General features: G+C 39.2%; 2 protein-coding genes across 3 annotated transcripts; both read left to right on the plus strand.

Moving 5' to 3' along the window:
- Nucleotides 1–1,171: 1,171 nt before the first annotated feature.
- LOC131447483 (IgA FC receptor-like) lies at nt 1,172–2,972 on the plus strand. Its single transcript, XM_058619296.1, has 4 exons — nt 1,172–1,620; nt 2,210–2,264; nt 2,354–2,465; nt 2,564–2,972. Exons 1-4 carry the CDS (start codon nt 1,324–1,326, stop codon nt 2,805–2,807), a joined length of 708 nt encoding a protein of 235 aa, XP_058475279.1. The 5' UTR covers nt 1,172–1,323; the 3' UTR covers nt 2,808–2,972.
- A 2,969-nt stretch (nt 2,973–5,941) lies between these two features.
- On the plus strand, nt 5,942–15,520 carry LOC131447563 (potassium/sodium hyperpolarization-activated cyclic nucleotide-gated channel 2-like). 2 transcript variants are annotated; one of them, XM_058619426.1, is made up of 8 exons: nt 5,942–6,049; nt 6,223–6,747; nt 9,711–10,140; nt 10,600–10,761; nt 10,989–11,207; nt 11,631–11,777; nt 12,549–12,789; nt 13,587–15,520. In XM_058619426.1, exons 2-8 carry the CDS (start codon nt 6,272–6,274, stop codon nt 13,787–13,789), a joined length of 1,878 nt encoding a protein of 625 aa, XP_058475409.1. In that variant the 5' UTR covers nt 5,942–6,049; nt 6,223–6,271; the 3' UTR covers nt 13,790–15,520. The 2 variants fall into 2 exon arrangements, with proteins under 2 accessions (XP_058475409.1, XP_058475408.1); XM_058619425.1 differs by having other exon boundaries at nt 5,942–6,747.
- The last annotated feature ends 1,587 nt before the right edge of the window (nt 15,521–17,107 follow it).

Raw genomic sequence — 17,107 nt, forward strand, 5'->3', positions numbered from 1 at the left:
CCGGGGCAGGCAGTTCCTGGTGGATTGGGAGGGCTACGGTCCAGAGGAACGATCATGGGTTCCTGCCAGCTTTATTGTGGATCCTGACCTCATCACAGACTTTTACAGACGCCACCCTCGGTTATCTGGGCCGTCAGGAGCCGTCCCTAGAGGGGGGGGTACTGTCATATCTAGAAAGTTGTGTTAAGTTATGTTTAGTTTTGCCTTCTATTTTTTGTCTTGTAACTTCCTGCTTTATTTTGACATCTCTCTTTCCTCTTGTTTTAGCTAACTTGCCCTTCCCCTGTAGTTTTCCCCCAGTCTGATTATCTTCCCCGCCCTGATTGTTTCCACCTGTTCCCCATTACTTTGAGTTCACATATAGCCTGTGCTTCCCTTTACCCTGTGTCAGTTCGTCTTGTCTGTCATGCCAGAGAACCCACGCCAATCCATGCCACGTCAATTGTTTGTAAGGTTTTTGCTTTTCTTAGTTGCTACTTTGTTTTGTCCCTTTTTGAGCCATCAGAGTTTTTTCCTCGTGAAGAGTGATTTTGATTTGGCACCTTGCCCAGACCTTTTGTCTCCTCCCAGTGAGTGATTATAATTTGTTACTTTTGCCTTTTGCTTATCTAGTGATTCCTCGATAGAGTGATTTTCTGTTGATACTTTTCCTCCTTTTGAGAGTGATTTTTATTTGTTACTTTGTCCAATAAATTGGAATATTTTTGGAAGTTGTCTCTGAGTCGTGCTATTGGGTTCAAGTCCTTGTTCGGTTGTGACAACGATGAACCTTTGACCCATTTTGACTAATACATTGTAAGTACATGTGTATTTGTATTTTTTAGCACTTTCATTTGTAAAGGTTTGCCTTAGTTTACTTTTTGCATGACACAAGAAAAAAAACAACCTTGTTAAAAAAAAAGTACGTTTTACTCGAGGTACTTTTTTACTTTTAAAATTTTTTATCAAAATAGTGGCAGCCTACTTTTACTTGAATAGAATATTTCAGTACTCTTTCCACCTCTGGTTACATGCTCTGGTGTGTATGTGTGTGCAAATAAAATAATTCTAATTCTAATTGTGAGTATTAAGAATATTAAGCAGCAGTCACTGGAGAAGCAGGTGCAGTTACGAAGAAACGCTATAAGATGCTAAATGACTGTCAATGGAATCTCTGTGAAAGGGAAGCAGGAAGTTGACAGCAGGTGACTCGGAGTGCAGAGTGCAGGAAGCCTGTTGCCCAGCGTTTGTTTGACTGTCACACCCTCACTAGTAATAACTGTTCCCCGCGTCGAGCATTGGTTTCACAGGTGTCGTGTCTTCTCCCCTGCACACACCGCCACGATGCGCTTTCCGTGGATTGTGACCGTTATAACGGTCATGGTCTCCATGGGTCTGGTGGTGGTCAACGTGGGACAGCATCAGGAGATGCTCAAGTTAGAGCCGATTGTTATGAGGCAACTAAAGGAGTTGACACTCAAAAGCGATCGAGCGGAAAACCAGCAGACCTTCAGAACGTCAGTCGAGTCGCTGCTGGTGGACGCGAAGAAAGCTGCGGAGGGCATGGAGGCGAAGTTGAACGACCTCGTCTCAGAGATGGAGAAGAAGAAAACAGAAATGAACAACTGTCAAATGGATCAGGTGAAGTGTGTGTATTTTAGGGCTGAACAATTACTCGATTAATCGACTGTTAAGACGCTCCTTGTCACATTACAGTAGGAATAGCTAGTGGTTCCATCCGTCTTCTAATCTCAATTTCCAAAAGGGGGCGGGGCAATAATTCAGTAAAAATATGTATCACAATATCACCTCAGATGTGTGCGATATTTCTGTGTTTTACAGTTATTTGTTGTGTTTTTAGACTTAGTGACATCTAAATGGTGAGACTGTAACAAACAGCAGACTGCTCACCTTAGTCTTAGTTTAGGTGAGTCTTAGGTGAAGTTCTGATATCGCAGTGATCGCTAAGATGACAATAACTGTAACCAAAATAAGAAAATGAACAATTTTACCTGACATATATAGATGTATATATATGTTTACTGTATATAGATTTGTAAACTTTGTGTCCTTGTGTAAGAAATAGCAATACAATTTCCATGAGTCAGTGTTACTTCTGCATTGTTTACTTTGCTGCCAAAACTTGAGTATGATTGTAAGGGTGATTTGAAGGGTTGTTTGTGTAACACAAGTTTTGTGTTTTTACTCACACTGCTCCTTTTGTTATTAGAAAAGGACGAATGATGAGGTGGAGGTTGGAAAAAAGGCAAACACCGAGACTGAAGGTAAAAACACAATCGCTACACAGATTATTTTTTGCCATCATGTGGAGAAATGTGGTTCTGAAATGTTTCCTCTCTTGTTTGTCCTTAAGCTACTTTAAAATCAGAGGCTGAAGCCTGGAACAAGGAGCTAGAAACCCTGAAACAACAGATGAAGGGTTTTAGTCCAGTATGTAAGCATGTGAAGCAGGACCCTATGGCAGAGTAAGACACAGAAACTGCTTTTCATTACAATAAGTCAAACATTTGTAGACATTGAGCTTAAATAAGTGGAATAATGTTGATATGATTTTGTGTTTTAGTAAATTATGTGGCATAGAACGAACTGAGGCTCCAAAAGCTCCAGAAGCTCCAAAAGCTCCAGAAGCCCCAAAAGCTCCAGAAGCTCCAAAAGCTACAGAAGCTCCAAAAGCTCCAGAAGCCCCAAAAGCTCCAGAAGCCCCAAAAGCTCCAGAAGCTCCAAAAGCTCCAGAAGCCCCAAAAGCTCCAGAAGCCCCAAAAGCTCCAGAAGCCCCAAAAGCTCCAGAAGCCCCACCACCCCAGTAGCTCCAGTAGCTGAAAGGATGAAGATCTCGGCAATAACTGAACTTGTCAGTTTTTAATCAAAGTTATTTTTATATTCTCAGTTTCGTTCCAGGTATGAGTTGATGTGATATGTTATTGCACTAAAAGTTATGACATACTGGCAATAAAACTATTTTTAGAATCACACATTCATGTTAGCAAGTTTTTCTGAGCCAAATTGACATGAAGTGTTTACATGTCAACAGATGTGATAGTGTTTTAACATCTTGTGTCTCTTTTTGGCTGAAATGAGAAAATGAGGGTGATGATAAGCATTTCCTGGGTAGTGATTCAATGTTGGCACAAAAAGCACCTGGATAAGGCTCAGTGAATATAATGTGTGTCAGAATCTTGACACTGCAGATCCTCTGTTCTTGGCACACAGGAACATTAAAACACACAGGGAAAGATAATACAAACAAACAAACTGCAACCTTTGGCCTCTTTGTGGTCTTGGACTTCCTTCCTTTGCTTGACATAATGTCGTTTGCCGTTTTACAGGCCCGACACCAATCATTCTCTATCCGCGGTTAAAGGTTTGCTTCAAATACTTTCCCGCATTCTTTTCTAAACAGATCGTACACATTGAACATTTGTGGGAGACCAGACTGGCTTTGCTGTACTGGTTTATATATACTGGTTTTAGCACTCAGAATGTGCAAATGTTTTCTCTATTTTTTTTACATTTACATACTGTTGCTATCCTGTGAGCATGTCGAAAAAAAAACCCACCCAGTTTTAAACTTTGATTATGGCCTCAAAACAGTGATCAGCCGGAAGATTAAAAGCAGTCACTGGTTTTAATCTTGTGGCTGATCATAGACCACAATCGGATCTCTGTATATTTAGTATAGAAAGAATGTCGGGGGAAAAAAAGGATCAAGGATATGTTTTCCTTCTCAGGCTTATACAATAAGCCCATATTTGTGTTGCTACCTGGTGTTATTTCATATGTAAGGATAAGATTTGAAATGTTTGAACGCATTTTTGTTTCACTGTTTTATTTATACAGATTTTCAAAGTGGTAGAAAAGACACAGACAAAAAAGAAAAGAGAAAATATGTGTATCACAATCAGGGGAACACTTTGAATCCAGCTTCAGCAGGTTGATGAATGTGGTTTCTACCGATGATTTCACATTATTTAATCATCCAAAATGTTTTTATTCAAACAAGAACAAGTTATAACACAAAACACAACTTGATAATTGGACATATAATAATAGAGACAGTACAAGAATTGGCAATAACCACTAAATAATAATACATGATGTCTAAAAAACCCCAGAGACTGATGTTACTTATCTTAGTCTGCCCAGATGTATAATGTTCAAATGCTTTGAAAGCTTTGATTCGAAACCTAAAAGATCACCTAAAATAGCCATATGAGTAACACCTGTACTTTACCTTTCACAATATGTCAAAATGGCTGCCATCCACTCCCTGTATGCTAGAACAAGGAGAGAAGGATAAATAAACAAGTCAGCCACACTGCACTTTTTGAATTATACTTTATTTATATGTTGTTGACATGTTTGGTTACTTTATCAGCTCACAGGTGAACTTTGACCATAAACTGAACAAGCTCTAGGCGTGACCCAGTATGTAGGTAATTGTGGCTGCAGCTTCTCCAGGAAGTGTGTGTGTGTGTGTGAGTAACAGGTGTAAATGTGAGCTTGACACCTGCCACTGTAAAGAGTGCTTCACTGACAACAGTGAAATATGATCTGTTGGTACAGGCTGTCTGTCATGATTTCGTGACCGGATCTGTTTGCAAAATGGGCAAATATCAGGGATGAGAAAGCGACCCTCAGCAAAGCTTCATGTACACATTTATATGAATAGACAGGTGTGGCTAAACAAACATACGAATTTGCTCTACATTCACTGAATTTGAATATGGTACGAGTGTAGCAAGTGTGTGCCATGTGGTTTGAATCCAAAGAAATGTGCAAGCTACTTTTACTCAGATCATATCATATGGTCCTATCATACTGAATGTACTAAATTAATAAATAAGTGTCAAAGTTAGTGTCAAAAAAAGAAGCTCTGAACAATATTTCCCTCAGGAGTTGGGTGGAGATCAAAACAGAACTAAAACTAAAACTTTGTATTCACCAGCATGGCTGTATGAAGTATGGACTCACACGTTATGTGATTGTTGACCAATAACAGAGAAAAACAGATTTTGTCTGGGAGACTTTAAGGCATTAAATGATGCCAAATGCTTGTGAAAGGTTGAAACTTCTGTGTGTTTGTGTGTGCATGTCTTACCTTTTTATTTATATTTGAACTAACTAACTACATTTAAACAAACAAATTAACTTTATAAATGCTGCATTGGGTTTGCATGCTGAAGTGTCCTTGGGCAAGACATCCCCCCCCCACGTTGCTGTGGGGGAAATGTTGCGCTATATAAATACAAACCATTGACCATTATGCAATAAAATGACCCATTCACACCGACACCTAATCACTGTGTATAATATTTTGTAATATAAAAAGGAAGCAGTAAAGAGAGACAAATGTTCACATCAATCAAAGATTTCCGGTTCCCTTGGTTTATCCATGATGAAAAATAAAAGAAACCAAGGTTGTCTAAGAAATATAAAAGCAATAATGTGAGGCATATGATTTAAAATAATCTTTGACAGTGAATGTGTCAAAAATATAAAAACAAAAATACACCTCTTCACCTTTAAAACATAAATATTATTCTCAGTATTTCTCCCTGAATCAATGTTGTGGGGGTTCAGTGATTTTGTGAATGTATTTTAAAGATTAACATGTAAAAAAATGACAGGATTTATTAAACAAATATTCTGGGTAACTTTACACTTCAGAACCTATAACTAAGGAATCTGGCTACTGCTGAACTGTCTTCTGCGCAACTTGACCTGCAAACACATCACAGCTCTGTCCCAGTGTGAGGACAAGAGGGTGGGAGGGACGGTGCTTTACAGCAGGGGGGAGGAGGAAGTTGACAAGGAGAAAGAGGGAGGAGAGAGGTGAGAGGACACATTTGTGGCAACAAGCCGATTACTGAAGGCCACTGAGCCCTCTCCCCCCCCCCCCCCCCCCTCTCACTCTCTCTGTCTCTATCTGTCTCTCTCATGATCCAGCAGGAGACAGACACACAAGCTCAAGTTTTCACCATTTCACCTCAGGAAAATGCATTTTTAAATGGATGCTGCAACTTTTCATGGATTTTCTGTCAAAACTGATGTGAGGAAATAGTTTTATATTTGATTTTATACTATGCTATACTCTTACTTTACTTTTTATACTTTCAGTTGCTGTGATCTTTCGTAAATTGTACATCATTCATATTAAGTTGCTTTTATCTATAGTTTGAAGGAAGTTAATGTTAATTTCTAATGTTTTTTTGTTTTTTTTAGTTTACCTATATTGAGGCTTCTCAAACCTTTTTTGCTTAGCTCATTCTAAATGCAAGGTTTAAAAATGACCAGCCTCTCCAGGAGTATTGAAGACATAGGACGAGGCACAGGTGAGAGCCCAGCTCACAAACCAGAGACAAACACGTATCGCACCTGGAGCAGCCTCCGCTTCTCAAGATGGAGAAGTGCCTCACAGAGGCCAAGTCCCCCCAGCACCCCCTCCCCGAAGACAGGCAAGAGGAGCGACGTGACCAACACCCTGCTCTCCCTGGTCAAAACTCACAATGATGACTATACAGCTGACCCCGACGGCCTGCTGGACTCCAACGAGGAGGTCGATGGAACAAGCGATGACCTTACACAAAACAAGTCCACCTTCTTCCACAGGCGGTTCTGCTCCTTGCTGCAGCCTGGGGTCAACAAGTTCTCCCTGCGCATGTTTGGCAGCCACAAGGGTGTTGCTGCCGAACAGGCCAGGGTCAAGAGCTTTGGAGTGTGGATCATCCACCCCTACAGTGACTTCAGGTAATGTTGGGGCTCATTCATATTGGCTAAACTGCTTTTTATTGGGGGTTTGTTGACGTTTTTATTGCACAAGCCAAAATTACCCAATTAAATACCCTTAAAAGCATTTTCCCCCCAACTAAGGCGTGTGGTTGACCACTGTGATTCAGCTTTTCCAAGGTTGGACGAGAGCTGGTGGTTCTTATGACCTGATAAGGAGATGAAGAGATTTGATTAGTGATATAGGACAACATCGTCTGGATTAATGACCCCTCTCTCTTGCGACTCCCTCTTACCCTGTTTACATGGAGGGACAACTATGTTCATTGTTGCAGATAATTTCAGCGGTTTTGTCAAAGGAACGTTGCTCTAATTTTGTTTCACTTTGGAAAAATTTGTTTCATCGTTCAGCTTTTTGACTGAGTATCATCTTAGCAACGATACTCCAGCTATTCAGCTCTGTCTTCGGTAACAATAGCCTCCATCAATTTAAAACCATTTTCAAACAGCATTCTGTTGCCAGACAGAGAGGATAAACCCATGCAGAGGGATTATTGCCCATAAGAATCCCCGTAATTCCAATCTTGCTCTATTATGCAATAATACACAGACAGCTGAGGGAAGGATTATTGGAGGCCCATTATCCTCAAACCTTATGCTCCATCTTCCCCTTTAAAATTGATGAGTTGGTGCGGCACATCTGTGATGCTCAGCTTTCCTGTTTAGGGGTTAAGGTCATGCAGCTGCTTACCTTCAGCATCTTGAATCCAATCCAAAGTAATTTAAGCTCCTTTCAGACCTGCACTGAGGAAAGATTGATTCACAAATGTCCACAGAAGTCACTCTGGACTTGCTCTAAAATTCAGCTCCCTAGTTAAAAATCTCTGGATAATGTCTGCATGAACTCATGTGACAATGCAGCAGGAGAACTTCTGGATAATCCACAGCAAGTGAATGGGCACTAATATAGCCTCTCACATGCTTAAACATGGCCATAAAACAAAGATTAATGTTTGACTTGATAGTGACAACATTTAAAAAAGTAAACCACTCAGCAAAATGTTCTTTTTACACAGTTGCTTATATTATAGTTATTTTCATAACTTCAGTAACCTTAAACCCCTCTTGCTCATTCAATTCAGGTGTTCCAAGAAAACAAGCTCATGTACCAATAACAACACAGGTGCACAAGTCTGCTGCAACATATATAACTTAAAAAATAGTTCCAGTTCATTTCATAGGCAAACGTGTCAAAAATGTGATGCTAGGGGGGAAAACTTGAGCATCATCTAAAGTCGCAGGATTCACCCACTGGGGGACCATGGATAACTGCACATTAAGACTTGCCAATCCATGCAATAGTTGTCGAGATATTTCAGTGGTTCAGAATTAAAGACATGGTCAAAGAGCATGTTATGCAAGAGCTATTTCACCATGCATGCAAAGCAAACAGCAGGGAAATGTTAATCTTCAAAGCAACTATCTAAGGTCTCTTTAAATTTAATTTATTTTAATATTAAATGAAGATTAATTTAGCTAATAAGGAGATTCACTCCTATTGTACCAGCTAAGACGATACAGAGTTGTGTAAACCAGTGTGCAGACACAGAGGATGTGGCTGCAAGAGAATGATGGAGGGATGAACTTAAATATGGATGAGGAGCAGATCTATTGTTCCTGTATCTCCGTCCTGTCCGTCTGAATAAGAAGGTTGTTCTCTCACAGGGTTCATATTGCGATCACCAAGCTGTGACAGTAATCAAAGGTAGTCTGGTTCCTATTCTGTTAATGTAACCTTGCAATGAAAGCGAGACCTGGAGCAAGACAGAGACCAAAAGTGATTGACACTTGATGGAAACAAACTGTAAGGGAATCCAAACTGTACATATAACAAGACACTGACGACCTATAACTGGGGCCTGTGTGTCATAACAGTGATGCACAGCAGATGGTGTCGAACTGAGCTAATACTTGAAGCATCAAAACACACTTCTCAGGTGCGACACAGGTGGCACGGTGACATTTTCTTTTCTGCAATTTCCACATGATAGCACTGTATATTCAGCCTGAAGAGGAAAACATCGTGTATTTTTAATGAGAGGGGTTCCTTCCTCCTGTGACAGGAGAACATAAGGGTCACTCTGAAGTGGGTCATTCCCCAGATTACCCAGATCGGGTTACTTCACTTTGCCTTGATTGCTGTTTTTGCTGTTTCAAAATCTCCATCCTAGATTAAAATTATTTAACTCCCTCATTTACACCTGATATTAGCATTCAAAAAATTGCTGTGACGGATTGTGATTAGAATGAGGTCAGATTAATGAGATCATTGTCCATTTTCCATCATAGTTGACCATTGTTTTTTGTTTGTTTATTTGTTTATTTGTTTCAGTGTGGCTTCCTCACATCAGCACACAATCAAATGTGCGACAGGAAAATGTTGCTTTCATTACTCTTTATAAAAGTTAAAAACACTTGACCTGAGTCTATATCAGCTCCACATGACTCTCTGAGTTTCTCAGTATGAGAGAGTTTAGATCTTGCGTCACCTGGTGACATTCCTGCCCTGTACACAAGCAGTGATTTGTTTTATGTCAAGCAGATAAAGGCAACGACAACATTGTTTGAGTAAAGAGAGGCTTCAAACAGGTTATGACACAAAGATAGAAACACAAAGAAGCATCCATCAACTTGACACTTCTGCCCTCCCCTGTGCTGCCAGTGTACACAAAAGTCAGGTCTGATAGCACTATTGTATCGTTCTCAAAGGAGGTTCACTAAGACCAGAAATCAGTATGTTAAATATACACTTAATCCCATTCAGTCCAGACTTTGTTCGCTGTGAGGATATGAATGATCTGTGAATTTATCAAGTATGCAACCAAAAAAACGTGTGTGTTTATATCCTTCTAAACACAAACACAAGAAAGGTTTGGGGTTCACTACGTACCAGCTCAACCCTCCACCGTCCCTGTTCTCTCCAGGTTCTACTGGGACCTTGTGATGCTCCTGCTGATGATGAGTAATCTGGTCATGTTACCCTGGGGAATCACCTTCTTTGAGGACCAGAACACAACACCCTGGATCACGTTCAACGTCATATCTGACACCCTCTTCCTCATGGACCTGATTTTCAACTTCCGCACCGGCATCCTAGGAGAGGACAGCCACGTCATTCTGGACCCCAAGGAGATCCGCTCGCATTACCTTCGCACCTGGTTTGTGGTGGACTTTGTCTCCTCCATCCCAGTTGACTATATTTTCCGCATCATTGACTTGGAGTCGAGGCACGAGACTTCGGATGTTTACCGCACGGCACGTGCGTTCCGCATTGTGCGTTTCACCAAGATCCTCAGTCTGCTGCGTCTCCTGCGACTGTCTCGCCTCATCCGCTACATTCACCAGTGGGAAGAGGTAAAGAAAAGGCAGGAGAGAGATTACATGCTCCGAAACATTCAACATTACATACACAACACATCACCCATAACTCCAGTTTTGAAGCCTCCAGGCTACAAACTGATTGGTGATTTTGCTGACGCCATTTTGAGGTTGGTGCACCTACAACCAGGCTCCTATTGGATGATACTAGCTGTCAATCACACTGGTGTCCACTCACAGACCTGAAACTAGTGGTTAAGACAATTAACTCCTCAGGAAAATGTTTACTGACATTGTAAATCAAGTGAGATGTAGGCTCATTTTACCACAGACTACCATTCAAAGAGAGTTCTTTTTGCAACTCTTGGTGGCTTTTCAATATATTTTTAATATGGGTCTGCCTCAGACAGCAAACTGGAGGACTATATCCACCTTTTATAAATGGCCTATGGTAACATATGACCAATAAATCTTTTCTCCATGTCTCTTTGTTAGATTTTCCATATGACCTATGACCTGGCCAGTGCAGTGGTGCGTATCGTCAACTTAATTGGCATGATGCTCCTGTTGTGTCACTGGGATGGCTGCCTGACCTTTATGGTGCCTATGCTACAGGACTTTCCCGCAGACTGCTGGGTATCCAAAAATAATATGGTGGTGAGTTCAGCTCCTTCAAAACAGAGTGAAGTCCACAGTGACATTTTTGTCTTAGAATTAGCCTTTTTGACAAAGGGAAGTGTGAGGAGAGAAGCTCTTCGCTTGTTGTGCTCTGCAGTCTCACCAGTAGATGCTGCTAAGTCTTACACACTGGACCTTTTACTGACATCTGTATGTCCAATTTAACTACTACCACCATGTTAAGCATGTTTTATCATTACTTTCAGAATGCTACATGGCACTTACAGTACTCGTACGCCCTCTTCATGGCCATGAGTCACATGCTGTGCATAGGATATGGTGCCCACCCTCCAGAGGGCATGACGGACGTTTGGCTCACCATGATCAGTATGGTTGTTGGGGCCACCTGCTATGCCATGTTCCTTGGCCATGCGACCAACTTGGTCCAGTCCTTGGATGCTTCACATCGTCAGTATCAAGAGAAGGTAAACATCTCTGACTCCAAATGTTTGGTCTAGAACTCCCAGGGCCTTCACATGGATGATTTAAAGTTTATCACCTCAACCATGCCATGTTTGTTTGCTTGTTCTAAGCCTGTGAAAATCATGCTAAATGCCTAATGTGTATTAACTAATGGACTGACCCTTTTCAAAGGATTTTCACTGTCTAACAAACGGCATCGCCTTTGTTATGGATCACTGTTTGCTAATGCCCATTACAAATGAGTTTGTAATCCACTTAAAAGCTTGAAACCAAACAGAATGAGTGCATAATTAATGCGCTGAGGAATAATTCAGCCAACACATGGTAGAAAATATGACAAACTGAAAGCAAAGCCTGTGGACTTTGTACTGTAAACTCACCATGGAGGTCAGCTTATAATCGTGTTCTGTACAAATGTTGTGTAGTATAAGCAGGTGGAGCAGTACATGTCATTCCATAAACTGCCAGCAGATGTAAGACAGAGGATTCACGAGTATTACGAGCAGCGGTTCCAGGGCAAGATGTTTGACGAGGACAGCATCTTTGGAGAACTCAGCGATCCACTCAAGGAGGTGTGTTATTCAGTCAACTTCTAATTTACTTGTTCTAATTTCCCTATAGTCTTTTCTTTTGTCCACACAGATGAAATTGTTGGCCTGAATTATAAATAAAATAAAACAGAAATGATGTATCTAGGTATTACTCATTATTAGTTTACGCCCTTTTCCATGTCAGGAAAAAAAAGACCATTCTTATTTCCCAGCGTCAAACCAAAACCGTTTATACATTTTGTTTACAGTGATACAAACAATATATTTTGATTTGAATTTCTGAAATAATAATTGTAAAATGTATTTACCAAATTATAATAATATATTAACAAAGTTTCACAGTTATTTTTTTTATCAGCTGATTGTTTAATGAACCTTTTCCGCTCTAAATCCTTTTGAATGTATCGATGATATTTTGTAATCAGAGCATGTCATACAACAAAAATCACCAAATAATGGCTGCAACTATTTTGTTTTTTTGTATTATTGTCAAGCACTTTGCCTGCGTTTATACACCTTTTTTTTTCTTTTTTTTTAAGTTTGTCCTGTCCAAATATTTACAAATATTTGTCTTTCATCATTCAAATGTTTTCAATCATCTTAGTCATATCTGAATTCAAGATTCACTAAACTGAATCCTTGTGTTTTAGTTGGTTTTATTTGGGGGGGAAAACATTTCAGAATATTTCCTCTAACTCTAAACCAAAACCCAGTAATAGTAAATGATATGTATTTAAACAAACCCTTTTTCTGAATATGTTTCTCTGGTTTCTCTCCCCACTCACCATGCAGGAAATAGTCAGCTTCAACTGTCGTGGGTTGGTAGCCAACATGCCACTCTTTGCCAACACTGATCCTCATTTTGTGACTGTGATTCTCACCAAGCTCCGTTTCGAAGTCTTTCAACCCGGAGACTTGATCATAAGAGAAGGAACTCTGGGTCGGAAAATGTACTTCATCCAGCACGGTGCTGTCACTGTCATCCCACGCGGCAGCAAAGAGATCCATCTCAACGATGGAGCGTATTTTGGGGGTAAAGGATGTCAACTTGTGGTTCTTGCAGTTTCTGAGTTTATCTCTTGTTTGTGCTAGAAATGTTATGAATTTTGTAAACAGTACACATCACAGCTGTCATCTTATGTTGACAGTTATAAGGCCATAGAATACATAAATGTTATGTAATCATAGATCTATCTTTTTCCATGGAATTTTGCTTTACAATGATTCAAAGATGTAAATCTAAACTTTTACATTATTCCCTTCACCAATAGGGCATGACTTTCTTAGGAAACTTGTGGTTTGATTTACAGCACAAAGAAACTGTGTAATTCAGTATCCAAAACAATGAAGAGAATAGCTTTCACCTGGTGTCTTTCATGTTTCCATGCAGTGGTACTTATTTGGACACAGAAGTATGCAAGTTAAACATAACACTTGTTATGTAGTTAATTTAGTTGAGTTTGTTCATCTAGTCTTTTATTGGGTTTATTGGATTTTATAATTTATAATATAAAGTTTTTCCTCAGATTGAGCTCCCTAAGCCTCCTGGCTCATAAACAGTGTGATGTGTCTCATGAGGGTTATTTATTATTATTTATGTTATGTTTATGTGTGTCTTTAGTCTGTTGGCTATATATACACAATACTTATTATGACCTTTTTGAATCTTGCACCTGGCAAATAGAAAAACTGTTGTGGGTGCAGCTCAGACTTGAATTTGCTATCAATCCCCTAATCAAACCATTAAGAAGAATAGAATGCAAACTAGTTTTTTTACTATACATGAAACCATTTGATGCTTTTACGATCAAACTCTCTGCCTGATTTCAGAGATCTGCCTGCTCACTCAGGGACGACGCACAGCCAGCGTGAGCGCTGACACCTACTGTCGTCTGTACTCACTGAGCGTGGACAGTTTCAACGAAGTCTTGGAGGAGTATCCTCTGATGAGGAGAGCCTTCGAGAGTGTCGCTGTGGACAGACTGGGACGGGTTGCTCGCAGGCCCAGTTATCAGCCTCCCACTGCAGAGTGACCTCCTCATACTAGAAACAGAGAGACAGAGGGACACTCATGGAGGAGAGTCATCCCGCTTTGACTGAACTGAATGCTGTTGACCTCATGGAATATATTTATTTATTTATTATTTAATATATGAATTTAATTTTGTTACTTGAATCTCAATAATCCACAGCATCATTTCGCATTAGACATTTTTGAACTCTTCACCTTAGATCCTATGGAAAATTCACAAGCTGGATGAACTCTGATGAGAAAATTATGTATTGTTTCTTAAAGCAACCTACATTTTTCCTACATGTCAATGTCACGTATGCTTCACATACAGAATATTAGAAGCACCAGCTGCTAGATACATGCTGCAGATTTATGTCGCTCAGATTCAAATGATCCCCCAGGTCTGCATATGATGGTTTAATACCAGTGCATCCTGAGGATAAGCTGCTGTGATGTAATAACTGTACAGAGACGCTTTATATGCAGTTACTATACTATATACAGTATCATGGCACACTCACATTGCAAGTTGTTCCTTTGATAATATTGACTCAGTTATTTGCAAATTCTACTTCTGCATCTCTACAATTTAGTTTCCATATTAGTGGGTGATTTTTTTTTTCCCCCCACACATGAACCCACAGGTGGTCATTTTCCTTTTAAAATTGCATTGAACCAAATATTAATTTAATAAAATAAACCTCAAGTTGGTTAACAAGAAGATGTACACCACCATTACACATTACATCAATACATTATAAATGGCTCGGGTCTGTTTCATGACCCTGTACGGTGGAAAAAGTAACTGCATTAATACTAATACTGATAAAAAAAAAAAAAGGAAGAGTATTGTAAAATATTGTGTTTTTCCTTATTCTTGTGCGCTGCTCTCATTTACAAATAGACAAAGCAATTTACACGGTTTTGTCCAACATGACTTCCTTTAAGACAGTCAAACATCTTGTTCCATCATCTTGTGTCATGTGACAAAGATGACATCACTGGTTCAGCAGTGACTCACAAGTAACAAATCGAGGTTTCGCCTGGAAAGTGAACACATTTCATTTTCGCCGGCATGAATAATTATCACAGAGACAAACAGTGGAAACAAAATATTAATAATGTACCCTGCAGTTGGCATATAAACACATCACAGGCGTGGATCTTTGTGGACTGATCAAGTTCACAATCATTAAAGAATACACTCCAGAGTTGTGATATAGTGAAATGTTTACTTATCTGTATCATTAGAATCATTTCACCCAATCAATGTTTATGTATTGTAAGTAAAATGGGGTGGAATGATGATACTATTCACTGTATCACAATGCTCCTGAATGAAACCCTTATTCCTATCCTATAGTTGAATTATTATGACTGTTTTATTGTGAATGATTACTTTATTATAGCAGAACTATCATTATTGAAGATGATGTGAAAGTGCTGGACAAGTACTGTACCTTATATGGCCACAAGATGGCAGCACAATCCGCGATATTACAGTAGTGAAGGTGCTAGAGAAACAGAAACAAAAACAAGACAACACCAGACTTTTATCATCTTTTTGTTTTTGTCAGAATCACATGACCTGGTTCTGACATGTACTGTACCTCACATGACCACACGATGGCAGCACAATCCACAAAAATAAAATTAGAATGGAAAAGTAGTGATGGATATACAGTAAAACTTGTTATTAACCTTTTCTATTGTGCTTGTCGCAATAATTATATAATCTCAATATAATATAATCTCTGTTTCTTTCTTCATTTGCTGTTTTTTTTCTTTCACATCCACATTTAATTGATTGCATGCTCACAATATATAAGTCCCAACTCATAACACTATTTTTGTCTTAAAAAAAATAAAACAATTAAACATTTAAACTACTAAATAAATTTGTTTGCTTAAAATACAACATTACATTGCATGTGCTTTTAGGAGACTTGAAGAGACTTAAATTAAGAGAACAAATTATGTGCAGAGACAGGACTGGGAATGCGACATGTGATCTTTACCATGCATTGTGTCTCATTCTCACAGCAAGGCACTGAAAAACCTGTTGGCCCATTCCTCTCTCCTTTTACTGATGAATCCCTCCACTTATGAATAATTTAATACAGAGCAGTGATATCCTCATTATGCAAATGAGCTTCCACTCTGCTGCTGCAAGACTGAAGTGTTCTGTTGGTCAAAACAATTCTTTTGATTAGATTGTGTATCAGGAAAACTGTTCTCATGGTCGGTACATTTTTAAAATGAGGGGGGAAAGAAAATGAATGGAGCAACAAAGGAAGTTGCAGCTGAATTTGATGTAACATCAAATTTCAAACAAAAGCACCACAAACTAAGCCCAATGATGCAAAGCTACAGCTACAGCTACATTTAATGCATTTAATGCACATTTTACTCCAAAGAGCAAAAGAAAGACGTGCTACAAACGGTCATCATGAGTTGGAACTAAATGTCTTTCTAATTAAACAAAGTCTTACATGAATTATTCAACACAAAAAAAATCCCATTTTAAATGTAATGTTTAATATTCAAACTTTCATATAGTGTTTGGGTGTCTCTATAGTGCAGATTATTGCACCTTTAGTGCAATTTTGTCCTCTTAAGCTCCCTCTAAACTCCAAATGCTCATTTAATGAATGCACTAAACTTAAGGCATGAATATATCACTGCTATTTTGTTTTTTAATATTGAATGGAATACGGTCCTGCATGGTCCATTTGTTGTGGTTGCCCTGGTAAAGTTGCTGGGGTAACTCCTGACACAGTATACTCGTCCAAGGAATTAATAATTTAGAAACCAGCGAAACTTTCAAATGCTTCCTGCAGATGCTGCTGTTGTAGGAACGGCAAGTGTTCGTTCACAGGTGGGATCAAATTGGTAAGAATGTCCAAAAGAAGATGGGTGGAATTCAAGATCTGCCAGACGATAAGCTGCTCAGCTCCTGTCAGACGGAGACGCAGAGCATCGTCTCCTGCTACTGCTGCTGCTGCCACCACTGCAGGTATGTCTCCAGTCAACAATTTAACTACATTTTAGGAATTTATAACCTGAGAGATGTGTGTTTTCCTGTGGAACCACAAGATAACTAATCAGCAGGTGTCTGAAACTGGGGGCAATTTCTTTTTTCCATGAATATAGTTATTTGAATTTCTATTTGAAGTTTGTTTTCTTAATTAAATGTATTAAATGTATCCAAGTTAAATTTGAATAAATGAAGAAAATGTGAAAACATAAGAAACTTTTCCAAATTTCTAATGACAACAGGATGAATTTTAACTTCATAATAACGTTATGTGATCTACAATGTAGTATACAATCTGTA

This window comes from Solea solea, chromosome 20 (genome assembly GCF_958295425.1).
Source record: "Solea solea chromosome 20, fSolSol10.1, whole genome shotgun sequence".
In the NCBI taxonomy this organism is placed as follows: Eukaryota; Metazoa; Chordata; class Actinopteri; order Pleuronectiformes; family Soleidae; genus Solea; species Solea solea.

Excerpts from the sequence above, each read along its gene's own strand:
- LOC131447563 (XM_058619425.1), top strand. The coding sequence starts at position 6,272 with ATGCAAGGTTTAAAAATGACCAGCCTCTCCAGGAGTATTGAAGACATA. Across the intron at positions 10,141-10,599 it reads ACATTCACCAGTGGGAAGAG|ATTTTCCATATGACCTATGA; the intron begins GTAAAGAAAAGG and ends TCTCTTTGTTAG. Across the intron at positions 11,208-11,630 it reads ATCGTCAGTATCAAGAGAAG|TATAAGCAGGTGGAGCAGTA; the intron begins GTAAACATCTCT and ends AATGTTGTGTAG.
- LOC131447483 (XM_058619296.1), top strand. The coding sequence starts at position 1,324 with ATGCGCTTTCCGTGGATTGTGACCGTTATAACGGTCATGGTCTCCATG. Across the intron at positions 1,621-2,209 it reads ACAACTGTCAAATGGATCAG|AAAAGGACGAATGATGAGGT; the intron begins GTGAAGTGTGTG and ends TTTTGTTATTAG. Across the intron at positions 2,265-2,353 it reads GGCAAACACCGAGACTGAAG|CTACTTTAAAATCAGAGGCT; the intron begins GTAAAAACACAA and ends TTTGTCCTTAAG.